Below are 14,969 nucleotides of genomic sequence, written 5' to 3'. Positions count from 1 at the left end.
CTGAGCGTCGTGTAGATCATTTCAAAGAATTTGTAGATTTCTTTTTCAATAAACAAAGTTGTAAGCAACCGTACATGGACATGTACGTAGTTCTTGTTTGTACATTCGCCATACGCGTGTGCAGCACAATAAAAGTCATAATGACATTTTAATATGTTACTTATAGCACGTCCCGTCTTGGTTGCACATGTATAGGGCATGTCCGTGTAATCGGACCAGCCGGTCATTAGGACCAAAATGATTGCCTCCCGATGTAGTCTGATTAACAGGAATCGACTGTATTAGAAAAATGTAACATAAAATAACATAACATTGTCAAACTTGCTAAATCTAATTCAGGTTTGGGCTCCTGGAGTCTATCCTGGCAGCACAAGCTATTGGAAAGGAACCAGTCCTGGACTGGGAGCCAACCATACCAGAGCCCACTCATTCAAATGGGATAATTTCTAATTAACCAAACAGAGAGATCCATGCAGACAAGGAAAACATGCAATGTGCACATGGACAACAATTGGGCCTGGGATTTAAATTTCAAATGCTCTGTCAGCAGCAGTGCAAATCACATCATCATTATGTCACTGTATAATCTTATACATAAACGTCTACTTGTGGAAGTGTGTATGTCTGTCTTTCTGGCACGGAAGTGCAAGGGTACAGCATGAAATTCAAGGAAATCGACTCTGTCCCCAAAGTGAAACTGCTGACAAAAGGGAAACTCACTTAGCCACTAATAAACAAGCGAGGTGAGCACATCGGCAAAATGAAACCTCAGAGGAGAGAGAAACTTGCTTAGCTACTGATAGACAACAGAGGTGAGCATGTCAGAAAAACAAAACCTCCAAGGAAAGAGAACCTCACTTAGCTGCCAATGCACAACCAATGCGATTGATTGATTGAAGTATCAGAATCCATGATTTCTAGGAGCCCGGCCTTTTACAGCACAGAGTTACACAGCTACTATAATATAATATAATATCATTTTGAGTCTGGTTGTATATTAGTGGGTCATAAGACAGACTGGCTCCCTGTCCAGGTTTGTTACTTGCGTTGTGCCCAGTGTGTCATGCTGGATTGTGGGCACTGTAATCTTAAATTGGATTAAGTGGGTTTGAGAATGTTAACAGTGGCACGGTGGCGCAGTGGTAGCGCTGCTGCCTTGCAGTAAGGAAACCTGGGTTCGCTTCCCGGGTCCTCCCTGTGTGGAGTTTGCATGTTCTCCCCGTGTCTGCGTGGGTTTCCTCCGGATGCTCCGGTTTCCTTCCACAGTCTAAAGACATGAATGTTAGGTGTATTGGCGATCCTAAATTGTCCCTAGTGTGTGTCCTATGGTGGGCTGGCCCCCTGCCTGGGATTTGTTCCTGCCTTGTGCCCTGTGCTGGCTGGGATTGGCTCCAGCAAACCCCCATGACCCTGTGTTAGGATATAGCGGGTTGGAGAATAACTGACTGACTGAGAATGTTAACAGGCCCTGACCTCATCACAGCTTACAATGAAATTATGTTTATGTAGAGGTGACTCTTTAGTTTTTCTACATTACAGATGAGTTTAGTTGGATCCTTCAGTCTTGCTCACATTCACCTGTTTTGAAAAGCATTTGTGGTAGCCAATGCCTATCAAATCTTTCTTATGGCTCAACATTTCACAGTTTACCACATATGTTACAAGCAAGAGTGCTTTTAATCTGCCTTTCTGCATTCCCATAGGGGAATAACTGTTTAAAAAAATGGCTGTATGAATCAAAAATTAACTTTCGTAATAAGTAAATTTTATATATAATATATATATTATGGTTGCGCAGTATTCCAGTACTGAAAAAGTACCAATAAAATTAATTTTATTTTATCAATTGGAAGACTATTTCATTTTCTCTCTGTTTGTGTGAATTTTCCACCATTTGCTCTGGTTTTTCTGGCACAACCTGTAAAGAAGTGTACATTAGGATAAATGGCAACTCTTAAACTAACCACAATGTATTTGTAAGTGTGTATGTATGTGTGTGTGTGTGAGAGAGAGAGTGGATTCTGATGCCACCATTTCCAGGGTTGTTTACAGACCCCCAGGACTCCAAAATGGATTAAGTGACTTTGGGACTGTAATTGTATAATATAATATAATATAATATAATATAATATAATATAATATAATATAATATAATATAATATAATATGCAAAGATCCTATAAGTCCTGTAAGTTCTGAGAACTCCATGGATCAGACTTGTTTTCCCAGCACATCCCTTGATCAGATTGAGATCTGGGGAATTTGGAGGCCATATCAACAACTTAACCTCTTTGTCATGTTCCTCAAACCATTCCTAAAAAATATTTGCTGTGTGGCAGGGTGTATTACCCTGCTGAAAGAGGCTACTATAATCAGGTTATATTGTTGCCATGAAGGGGTGTATGTGTACATGTCAAGAAATATCCAACTGAATTCCAGGACCCAAGGTCTCCAGTAGAACATTGCCCAGACCATCACACTGCCTCCGCTGGTTTGCCTCCTTCCATAAGTGCATCCTGCTGCCATCTCTTCACCAGGTAAATAACTCACATGCACCCATCCGTCCACATAATCTAAAAAAAAACATGATGCATCAGACCAGGCCAGCTTCTTCTATTGCTCCATGGTCCACTTCTGAGACTCACATGCCCAGTGCAGGCACATTCAGCAGTTGCTCCCCATGCACATCAATAAGCCTTGGGTGCCCATGAACCATGTTGCTAGTTCACCGCTTGTCCTTCCTTGGACTACTTTTGGTTCATACTAATGACTGCATATTGGGAACACCAAATAAGATCTGTCGTGTGGACATCGCAATTTGGCCCGTGTCAAAGTCGCTGAGATCTTTACGTTTGCTAATTTCTCCTGCTTCCAACACATCACCTTCAAAAACCGACGTTTCACTTGCTGCTTGATATATCTCACCGCTTAACAGGTGCCACTGTAACAAGATAATCAATGTTATTCACGTCACCTGTCAGTGCTTTGAATGTTGGGCCTGAGCGGTGTATATACCCAAGTCTGTGTCATTATACAAATACACTCACAAGTAGCGTGCAGACCTTCTCACACCTTTTCACTTTAATGACACAGACAGAGAACTTAGAAAATAAAAAAAAGAATGACGGAAATCATGGACTCCCCCGTCTTTGTCTTGTCATCTGTTTAAAATAAATGAATACCCTCTGTGCAATATGCAGGTACTAATTGAGCAGTGGGATGCGCAGCACAAACACGCATTAGTCATTTAGCGGCCGTGCCGTCATGGCTCTGTTTGTTCGCTCGTTTCATTAGGTGCCGCCCGTCAATACGCTAATCATATGCTCAGTCACAGCACAATCAGAACGCCAATCCTCGGCAAGCTGGCCTCCCAAACGCAAGAGCATGCACACACATTTAAAGCTGATAAGGTCCCTGGCCTTTTACTAACCTCAATTTTCGGCAGGCCACTTCCACGGTTAGCGTAATGGGCAGTTGATCATAGCAGACTCGCTCAACTGGCAGCACACTCCGTGGGCTAATTGGGTGTCAGCCTACACTACCTGCAAACTGCGGCCTCCCACATTCCCACATTTATATCTTCGAAACAAGGAAGACTTGTAGAGGAAAAAGTCCTGGAATTGTATGGAGTAAAGTGCTACTAGAATTGTTAAAGCAATCACCTGGACCAGGCAATATTTACCCAAAATGCGTGTGATTAGGATGCATTTTCCAAAATTACTAAATACTGTTGAACTTCTTGAAGTGTGGAAACCAAAAACAAAAAATTTGCCATTGTTAAAACAGATAATCGACCAGACTTCTGTGACTATCGCCCACCTAGCTTAACGTGCATCACAGATTAATTACCACAAGATTGGGAATCAGTCGGCTAGTCCAAGAGTGCCAGTGGATAGACAATGGGGCTATACAAGGGGTGATCTTCTAATATGACACATTTTATTGCAATGATAGCCCTTAATTTTCAAAAAAACTCTTGATACGACACTTGGGAGGCCAGTGGTTTAACGATAAAATGCAAGGATTTAGGGCACAGGAGGGTGGGCTAAAAATGGAAATTTAAAGGGGTCAGTGGTTTTTTAAACTTTAAATAGATATGCAGAGGGATTCTCATGGTGCAGGCATTAGCTATGGCTATCTCATAGGGGCCCATAACCCTCTGCCTTACAGACTTCAAGTCACTCAGCACCAGCTTACCAGAGACACTAAAGGACACCTGCTTTAGCTCCAGTGAGTGAGCAGGAGTCTGACTGCTGGACTGCAGTTGTGAGTGGGTGGATGCCAGTTGTTACTTGGGTTTGGAAGAATGGATGCCAGTTAATACTTGGAGTTGATAGGATGTCTATCTTTTATTACATGGAGTTAGAAGTGAGGATACCAGTTTTTACATAAGGGCTAAATTCAATGGAGTTGCAGTGTAATTAAGATGATTCTGTCCCCGACGGTACACTCATAAAGACAACAGGCCACAAGCTTCCCAGTCATCACTCCCATAAAACGTGCAGCTGTATGCACCTGCTGTTATTTGAACACAAGCCGTAAAGGGAAGCGTCCTGCCATTAACGCTGGAGGTGAACATCTGTGTCGATGAAGACCCCAGCCAGTCTTTTAGCCCCTTCAATTTCCTGCTTTAAACTTTATGGAGGCTGACAAGGACAGCCATTCCCGGCTCCTCATTAAACTTCCTGCTTCATTTTCTCTTTTATTCCTTTTGCACTTTGTGGGCACACTGTGTAACAAATCCTCCAAAATGCTTTTTTTTTTTCCTTGACAATTTCCATGACGAGTGCATTTCTCCAGCAGGTTGGTGTGTTGCAGTTTCTAATTAGTGGACATTACTGTAGGCTGCTGCCACCACAAGCCAGGTCTCTTATTTGTGGCCTTGGACAGTCACTGCAACCGTCACTTTAAAGCTTGAAAGGAAAGAACAATGTCTGCCACTGCCTTGACGTTTTTAAGCACAGAGTGGGAAAGCTTCCTTTCATTTAATACACAGTAGCTACAGCTGCATGTGTGCCGCTGACACTGTCAGACATATTTTAATAAGAGTTGGATGAATTAGTAGTAGTAAGATAACACAGGACCTGCGCTCAAATGTGAGCCGTCAAGCAGGAGCTGAAATTAATGTGCCCTCCTAGTAATACCCACACATGAAAGTCATCAAAATGGGGGTAGTAGGGGAGCCCTGTATATGCAGATCTCTAGATGTCCTGTGTAGTACCCCTGTCAAAGTGATGTGCTCTAGACTTATGCCTATGCCATAGTCTTTAAGGAACTGTCAAACAGACATAAGGATTTGCATAACAGATTTGTGGGGCAACATAGATAAATAGAGAAAAGACACTAAATACTAGGCAGAATAATAGATGGACACGTATGGTACTGCAACAGATAAATAGGTAGACATGAAAAGCAATTATATGTGAGATATATACATAGGTATGAAAGGAAATGTATAATAAATGGAAACATGCATAGACATGAAAGGCACTATATAACAGACAGATAAATAGGTAGGCATGAACAGCACTATATATTACATAGATATATACTAAATAGACAGGTTGGCATAAAAGGCACGATATAATAGATATATAAACAGACATGACAGTTGTTATATAATAGACAGATATATAAATAAATATGTAGCTTGAAAGGCACTACAGTATTAAACATAAATAGACAGGCATTAAGAACATTCAATAATAGACAGATAAACAGGTAAGCATGAAATACTCTATATAACAGGCAGATAGGTAGATAGATTGAAAAGCATGAAAGACACTATATTACAAATACATGTATTGATTTATAGGGGTCTTGCTGTCACTTACTTACAAGTGCTAATCAACAAGCAACACATCGGTACTCTACAGTGCCATGTTTAGTGAGTAGAACTAACTTAAAATAGATAAATAAGCATGAAGGGCACTATATGATAGATAGATAGATAGATAGATAGATAGATAGATAGATAGATAGATAGATAGATAGATAGATAGATAGATAGATAGATAGATAGATAGATAGATAGATAGATAGATAGATAGATAGATAGATAGATAATTCTGAAGCTTCTTCCTTCCTATCCAAACACCATCCGCAGTGATGCCTACTCAACTCCCCAGTTCTGTGGCACCCACTTCTTGTAAAGCACACTTAACTACGGAAGCAGACTCAATTCCAACACTATTGCTTCACAGCACCCAATAAACGGTAATAAAACATGAGAAGCAGTTAAACTGAGTGGAAGCATTATTTACTGCTACTTGAGTGCCATGATGGTATCTTATCTCTCAGACACACAACTTTGGCTCTTTCTCTTAACTAGGGCCCCCAGTTCTGTTAGTAGGTTTTGTCAAGTCAGTATGGCAGCACAGTTGACTAGAGTATATTATATAGTATATATTTACTATTGAATGTTTTATTTTTCAGAAGGGAGCTTGCTGTTTAATTTCTGCTGCTCTGTCACATATTTTAGAATTCTTTGTTTTGATAAGCCCTGATCTTTCGACAAATGGCACATCTTCCTGATTCTGATGCTTGTGCACTGATGGCTGCAAATTGAAATAAGAGCACTTGTACAAATGATTTTTTACTGTCTGACTTATAATAAGATGTAATCTGTGTAATGTAAGAAACACAAGAGTAACAAATAAAAAATTCAGGTTTAAATTTATTTTTTGGGGTCTACTGCAGAGGTATGGAGGAATATTATGAAATATATTGAGAAATGTGACAATAGACGAAAAAGTAAAGTGATTTGCATGCATTAATAATTAAATGTTGCTCAAAACATGTATTGCTATTATTATTTCTTGTATGTATTTATTCATTACAGAGACACTGCATGCAATACAAAATACACCTCAAAGACATGCAAGTTACATGGATAGGTGATACTAAATTGGCCCGTGTGTGTGTCTGTGTGTTCACTAGACATAGATTGGCAGCATCTCTGAGGATTGTTCTACCTTGCGCCCAGTAATTGCTGGGATAGGCTCCAGTTTCCCTGCATCCCTGCCCTGGATAAGCAGCTTAAGAAAACAGCTGAGTGAATGATTTTACCCCTCAAAGTTGAGAGGGCGGGTTCTCGCGAATAATGTGCTTTAATTGGTGATTTGTCTGTAGAGTGCATATAAGTCTTCAGCCATCACATTTACAACACGCACAGTTCAGAAGCAGACTACAGAATGAGCTTCACAAATTAAAGCAGTCACTTCACGCATGAATTCTGGACGATTTGTTCTTGTACTCACACCCACTACAGATGTGCAGTTTTGCTTGCCTTGGGAATCCTGTGGCTTATAAGCATCTCTTATGCTGTCTACAGATGATTCACCAATCAAAACACAGTATTCTCTAGAGCCCACACTCTCAACTTTGTCGAGAGAAAAGGACAGTTTTCATTTCATTGTGTATTTAATATACTGCACTGTGTCAAAGAAATAAATTAATGAACAAATACTTAAATACTTAAACAATAAAGAACAGAACACATATTTCATGACACATGTAATTATCTATGCTCACACATAATTTTGTCATTATTTATTGTTACACTTTATAAAACATTCATTTGTTTGCATATTTATTCCTTAATGTATTATTATGACTTATTATTTGATTGATTTTTATACAGGGTGACTTACATTTGAGATACAATTGGTTAAATATCTTTTGATTTTCTAACTAGAGCACAGGCAGGTCAATTGACTTGTTCATGGTCAAACAGTGTCAGTAGCAGGATTGAACCCACAACCTCAGGGTTTGAAGTCTAAATTCCAAAGTCGTACATGTTTTTGTTTGTTTATTTGTTTATTCTTATCCCAAATGTTCCTCCATATGGAAGAGGGCAGAGTGTTAGTAAGGTGCCTGGCAGTATGGGTGTAAACCATGTCACCGTGACCTTCAGGATGTATTCCTCTTCCTGGGCCAAGGACTAATTTTCGTCAATATTACTCTTCATTTCTCATCTGGTTCAAAAAATGTTTTGAACAAAGAAACATCCACCAAAAATAGATAAGGACATAAATAGTAGGGATCTTACCTAATGAAGAAGGAAGCAGCAGCAGATGTGCTGGCGCTCACCCCAGATGCAGCCAGAAAACCAGAAACTTCTGGTCCAGCATGCCCACTGGCTGCAGGAGTGGCACGGCTGGCCTCCAACCCATAGCTTTCCCTTCCAGTCTCTGCTACAGAAGCCTGCACCTAAAGAATACAAACAAACAGAAGATGTCAGAAGACCCAGTCAGGTGCATGGTACCACCCAGGACTTATAAAGGTGCACAAATTATAAATATTAGAATTGACAATAAACTGTAATGCAGTCCTAACATTTACCACTTTTAAAAGAAAATAATATTTTATGTCCCCTTACATAGAAATTATTTTGTTTGTGTGAGCATATAAAATCCTAGAATTCATTGATGCTATTACACTAAGTATTATATAATGTCTTACAATGGAAAAGCAATCCCAAAGCACTTTGGGTGAACAGAAGAGAAAAGTGATGCATCTTCTCTGTGCCAGTCAGAGTTCTGGAAGCACTGAGGTAAAGATTACAGCAGGGATATATAATTGGCACAATGCCAGTGCCATGCAGGCCAGGCAACCACTTGCACAATTTAGGGCCCAATGAAATAACAGGAAAGTCCCCAAAGAAGCCAAATATCCATCCACTGCCCAACCCCCCTACCCCAACCGCCCCAAGCTTATCTTGGTTAAGTTCATGGAAACCCAGGGCCCATGTGTGACGCTATTCATCTGTTTGCTTAAATCTTAAGCCAGCAGCCTGAATGGCGACTCGAGTGCCAAAGCAGTTTCATATAATGGAATTTTGATCTGCACTCTCCTAAATTCAAATCAGCCACAGCAGCATGTTTGTAATTTTTCTTTTATTATTACTACTGCTGAAATGTGCAGGCCTACAGTCCTAAAATAAACGATTATATTCATTTTTTTGCATTTCCAGGACATATCTGGTCATAAGTTTTCGATTAAGACCAAGATCACAAGTTGCTAACCCCACTAATTTGCAAGCAATTGCAAGACAGATGGACAGACATTAGCATTTTATTTTTATTATTATTATTATTTATTCTGGGTCTGCCTCACTGGGCATCAATATGTTGTGTTCATTTAAGCTGCTTTGCTGTTTCTAATGAGTAGATTTGTCTTGACATACACAATTTCACTGGAAGTTCATATTTTCTCCTATTAGAGACCCTTGTGACAGTGAATGAATTTTTCAGCATTTAGTTCTGCTTCATTTATTGTGAGATTTTTACAGCATGTTTCAAAGCATCACTACACTTCTGCTCATTTATTTAGAGTGCCATGCATCACTCTGAGACTGACCAGGAGACTATTTGTGTACTGGTGTTAAGCTCACAACAACCATCTGATCAGAATCAAGTATTAACAGAGCAATGGAGGGAAAGAAATGGAAAAAGCTGTGAATGTGTCGGCATCCTGTTATTTGTGCTCATTGTATTTGTTCCCCACAATTCAAAACACAGGAGGTTGTCCATTTCACATTTTGGTTTGTGTCATTAAAGTCAAGGGACAGACACACAAGAAATCCCACAGTAACAGGCCTGGAACACAGTGATGAGATATGCGGGCACCCACTGCTGGCAGACCTGGTATTACTGCTGATTGAAGCTGCCTTAACATGGTAAACAGTTTGCCCACAGGCCCTGTGCTTACCCACATTCCTCCCAGGTAATGGTGCGTACGCCAGACATCTTTCAGATGAAATTTATCTACAAAGCCAGTAGCTGGGCATGGAATGCCTGGGTGCTGTGAGGCCCTGGCACACACAGGGCAAATAATCAAGCAAAGCCCTGTGTTTTAAATAAAGTAATAATAAAAAAAACAGATAAATTGAATTAAAAAACTTTGGAACATTACAGCAGACACATGCAGTAGGTTAAGGGGAGTGGGAGGGGTGACTCTAACTGGCTGTTTCTAAGAGGTAATTTGCATAGTAGAAAACTGTCAAATGCCTATGTTAACTCACCACATTACAATATGCTCTCACATAGCTCCACCCCTGACCACACCCACTCCATTTCTCCCTGCTTGTTCCACATTAGTTATTGAACAATTATGTTGTGTTCATGTGCTAGCAAACAGAGGATAAATGGGAGTTTCTGACTCAGAAATACCACATGAAAGCAATATGAACAAGTTGGATAATCTGGAGAAAATCTACCCGAATTATTTCACTTTACTCAGTTGTGTAGAATAAAAAATACAATCTGGTCAGACAGAAGTGCAATTTTTTGTGGTTGAATTGCATTTGGAGCGAAGTAATACACATTTAATTAATTGAATTTGTTCTTTATTTTCAGGAAAAAAATCCAGTTCATCTTTGATTGCTTTTTTTTGCAGACCAGTTGGAGATTCATATGAACTTGCTAAAGTGGGAAAGTCACAAACGTCACAAGTCTGAGAAGTGAGTGAATGTCACAAAATTTCGAAGTAACGAATGAACATCTTATTTTGTTTATACTGACCACGTGGAGCCTAAGCGCACACCACAATGCAAAGCACACGCGCAGTCAGTAACCAAAGCATGTTCACACTTGTTGTAGCCTGTTCACTCGCTGCATGGGTAATGATCCATGGACACTCAACTCAGTGTGTACAGGATTTCAAACCAACCGGTTTCATAATTAGAAGCCAGGCCTAGCCAATAATGAAACTTGATGTTTAATTATATATCTTGTTAATGCTTTCATTCTTACAAGATAAAAAATTGTATATTTTTTGTTTTCTGAAAACATTATCCATATATTTTGTGGTCCGGAACAGATTTGTACCTTTTGGTCCTTCCTGCTCTCTCATTTATTTCAAAATAAAAAATCTTTAACACAGAGGGAGCTGCTGGTTCCTTTGTCATTTACATCTCTTTATTAACTGATGGCTGGTTAAAAAAAAAAACAGGCAACAATAAAAACCTAAATGTGACTGTTAAAAACTAAAACAGACAATGAAGGGTTCTCAGTCGTAACAAACAAGTTAACTAAAACTAAACCCAAAAGAACATATTGCTTTAGTAGTAAATAAATGGGTTTTAATTAAAAATGTATTTAAAGCAAAAATCTGCAGTCACTGCAGACCTCCAAGACCAGAATTGAGTATCCCTAGTAGGTGACAGTGTTTGGTCAATGTCACATACCTAACATTTTAATGGCAGGGAAAGTGAGACTCCACTGATGGATGAAGAGTTCTGCCTGCTATTACTGACTTAAGAGTTGGAAAAAGACAACAGAGTGTAATTGCATCCAGCAATGCCTATGGGGTCAGTCACATAACACCCCAGCATCACAAAATGCCCACAATGTCAGTCACGAAACGTCCAACACCTACCCTGTTACACTATGGATAAGATTAGGGTTGCATGATGGTTATCCAGCACAAAGGGCATTTAGAGACTGAAGTTGTGGGTATTACGTGACTTATGTCAGGTATTATGGGCTAGTTAGACCCATCTCTAAAAAGGAGAAGGTGGAGACCTAGTGACCAAAGCTGGTGAAAGCTGGATGAGTATAAAATTCCTGTGAGTGGGGTGACATACATGCTGAACTGAAGCACTTGACATATTTTCGCATGTCTAACTTGCATTTTGTTACGTCACATTCAGCTCTTTGTTCATCACTGCCATCCATGTAACCGGCCTCTCCTCGAAATTCACCGTTCTGGACAGACGGCGCCGTATCCGCATTGCCACTCATTCAGGAAACATTCCATGCATGATGTGCATAAGGGGGTACGTCATCGCGTCTGACGTCATTTCCGTCGCCAGGTCCTCACAGCCAGTGCAGACATGTCATGTTATAAACCTTTTGACCAGCAACGGATGGCGCTGAATTCACATCTCTAATTTCACTTCACTTCCAAAAATTGATTTTTGCAATGAAAAAAAGGATTGTTGAACAGAAAAAGAAAATGAAAGTATCCAAGAAAAAAAAAGGCAAAGGCAATACAATTTTGTTGCAGGGATTACCTAAGTTTGTTAACTTTTAATTGTCAGTATGGTAGGTTCAGCTATCCCAGTGGTTCCCAAACTTGATCCCAGGGACCCACTGTGGCTGCAGGTTTTTGTTCCAATCATCATCTGTTTTCAGTTGGGCGGAGTGGTGGCTATCTGGCTACAGGATCTGGGCTGGCAAAAGGTTGCCTGTTTGAATCCCAGCAGTGACAGAAGAAATGCTACTCCGCTGGGCCCTTGAACAAGGCCCTTAACCTGCCATTGCTCCAGGGGTGCTGACCCTGCGCTCTGGCCCCAAAACTCACTGGATAGTAAGTTGGGGTATATGTAAAATGACAAACTCCTGGTACAAGAAATTGTCTATGGTGAATAAAGGATTAAAAAAAATCACTTCAAGACTAATTAAGTGAGCAGTTATGTCCCAGTTTCTGTATTTTGGAGTCAATGAAGAAAATGCAGAACTATATTTGGCAAATTATTATTAAAATGTACGGAGTTATATTTGTAAAGGGGTGGTAGGATTTGTTAAATAATATTTTCATCCTGATTTCCATTCCACTTTTCCAGGTGTTCTGGTTATGTAATCAATTATTTACTAATTAGTGGGTCTGACGCTGAGGTACTTGCAGCCTTTCATCATTCAGTGGTGTCTGCTCTGCTTGTTGCAAATTGTCATTATTAGGATACAATGAAGAGAGAAAACTACAGAGGAAAAGGGTGAAGTAATAGAAAAGGAAAATAAGAGGGTTAAATCTTTTAGGCTATAGCAAAAACTGAAAAATCTGTGTCTTATACATGTAAAAATCATACTGTTGTGCTTTACTGAATGCATAATAAGAGATCAGCTTATAAAATAAGATCAATTATTATCACTGATTGTGAATCGGGTTGGAACAAAAACCTGCAGCCATATAGTGGATTCCCTGGGCTGAGCTTGTGAATGGCTATGCTATATTTAACACCATACCTCGCTCCGTTTTCATATTGGGGTCTTGTTCAGAAAGCGGACGCCACTTGAGACGGCCTTCCCCTTGCCCAAACACTAACCTTAAGGTCAATAAATTAGGTCGTCCCTACTTTGCATTTACTGCACTAGTAAAGTTCCATTCTGCCCCTGTAATTCATACCCATACTCTGTAGGAGTGGTAAGGACTTTATGCCAACTTGGCGTCTGTTGGACCATTAGTCATTTGGCACACTAACTCTAAATTGGGTGTTACTGTACCTTTTACCTGGCATTTACTGAACTGGTACCACTTCTCTCCTACATTCCTCACTGTTATCAAGCTCTGCAAGTGCTGTCAAGACTTTATAATGTACCAGTTTATTGCCCTCTTACCTGGTGGCACACTGAGATGTTATATTGGGAATTGACATGTCTTGTACCTGTCATTTCCTGGGGTGGCACAATTACTTACTTGTAATTCTTGCAAAAAAACTCTGAAAGTGCAATGAAGACTTTATGCTGCCCTGGTGTAACTGTGCCCATTTGGCTTGTGATAGACTGGCCATTTAACCCAAGTGAAGAAATACCATATGCCTAGCATGTATTAGGACAACTCCACTTCTGTCACAAATTAGCAGGATGTCACAGATTTGCAACCCAACCTTGGTGAAGCACAAAGCCTCTCTCGACCTTTACAATCGATGCCAATACTCTAGGTCCAGTGCCAATTTTATACCATCCTAATTCCTGGCCTTCTGGGTGCCATTCTGAAACACTAACCCAGATATTAACACTCCTTACTGGGGTGGCACCCATCTTCTCCTACAATTCTTACAAAAGCTCTGCAAATACAGTGAAGACTTTATACTGCCTTGGTGTAAGTGTGTCCACTTGCCTTTGTGACAGACTGGCAACCTAACCCAAGTGACAAAATGCTTTGTGTCTGACATTTAGTAAGGTAGGTCCACTTCTCTCACACCCACCCAGCCCCTCTCATAATGTCTGGGACTACTGTGACTTTAAATTGACTCGGTGAGAGCTTGTATCCACGCTCACTCTGTGGCCAACTGGCACCAGGAGTATGGCTATTGGTGGGCAGTGCCCTAGTGTCCTACTATGAAAAAATAATCAGTAAAGCTAATGCTTTACCTTATTATGGCATTCAGTTGCCCTACCAATATATCCAAATGATCACTCCAGAATGGCATGCTAGTAATGCCACTGGCTGGCACCCCACAGAGGGTGCTCACATCCAGGGTTAGCTGGGGTTGGCTTGTGGTTTGCAGTTCCACCAGGCCAGAATGAATTACACAAAAGTAGCTGGCCAACTAAAATCACGCAGCTAGAAACTGAACTGTTTTAAAACAATCTGTAAGCTCACACCTTGGCAGCGGACATAGCTCAGCTCTTGAGCACTGAGAGTTTGTAATTGATAGTTGTAGCGCGGTTATTTGCATAACTCAAATTACCCACAGTGCTTCGGTGTGTTGGAGCACCTAGTGCGCTTCCTTCTGTGGATCTTAGAGGTTCAGGTGCCTGGATGGGGGTTGGGGTGGTCCAGTGGGGAGAAAATTCATTTAAATAAAGGACAGTCAGAGGACGAAATCCTCGAATTATGTGTTATACCGGAGTACTAAATACCAAGTAAGTTTAGGTGAATAACACGGACCCACCCTGAAGGGGGCGCTCGCGTAACAGAGCCACTTAACTCCGATGCTTTAACGCTCTGTCCGTTCACGTGGTCACGCTCCCCCTGGCCGACCCCAGTACCTCATTAATGCACTTTCTCCCCGGATCATTTTCTAGCCCGACATTTTTACTCCTCATCTTTTACATTAGCGGAGCTGTAACCAGATTACCGGTAAGTCGATTAGTCTGCAAATTGGTCATGTTTCTGTGAAGAAGCAAACAGGATTACTGCTATGGATCTCATCAACATGGCTGTAAAATAAAATTAAAGAAAAGATGACAACGACACGACACTTGGCGCCTTCTGCCAAGTCTCTTTATAATGGGAGGAATA

General features: G+C 40.5%; 1 protein-coding gene across 2 annotated transcripts in view; it reads right to left on the bottom strand.

Moving 5' to 3' along the window:
• kif26ab (kinesin family member 26Ab) overlaps positions 1–14,969 on the bottom strand; it is a 202,925-nt gene that overhangs the window by 88,723 nt on the left and 99,233 nt on the right. For both annotated transcript variants that reach the window (XM_039742348.1, XM_039742349.1), the window contains exon 4: positions 8,050–8,210. In XM_039742348.1, coding sequence (XP_039598282.1) covers positions 8,050–8,210 — 161 coding nt within the window. The remainder of the gene's footprint in view (positions 1–8,049; positions 8,211–14,969) is intronic.

This window comes from Polypterus senegalus, chromosome 18 (assembly GCF_016835505.1).
Source record: "Polypterus senegalus isolate Bchr_013 chromosome 18, ASM1683550v1, whole genome shotgun sequence".
In the NCBI taxonomy this organism is placed as follows: Eukaryota; Metazoa; Chordata; class Cladistia; order Polypteriformes; family Polypteridae; genus Polypterus; species Polypterus senegalus.
This window is presented reverse-complemented; position numbering and strand designations above follow the sequence as displayed.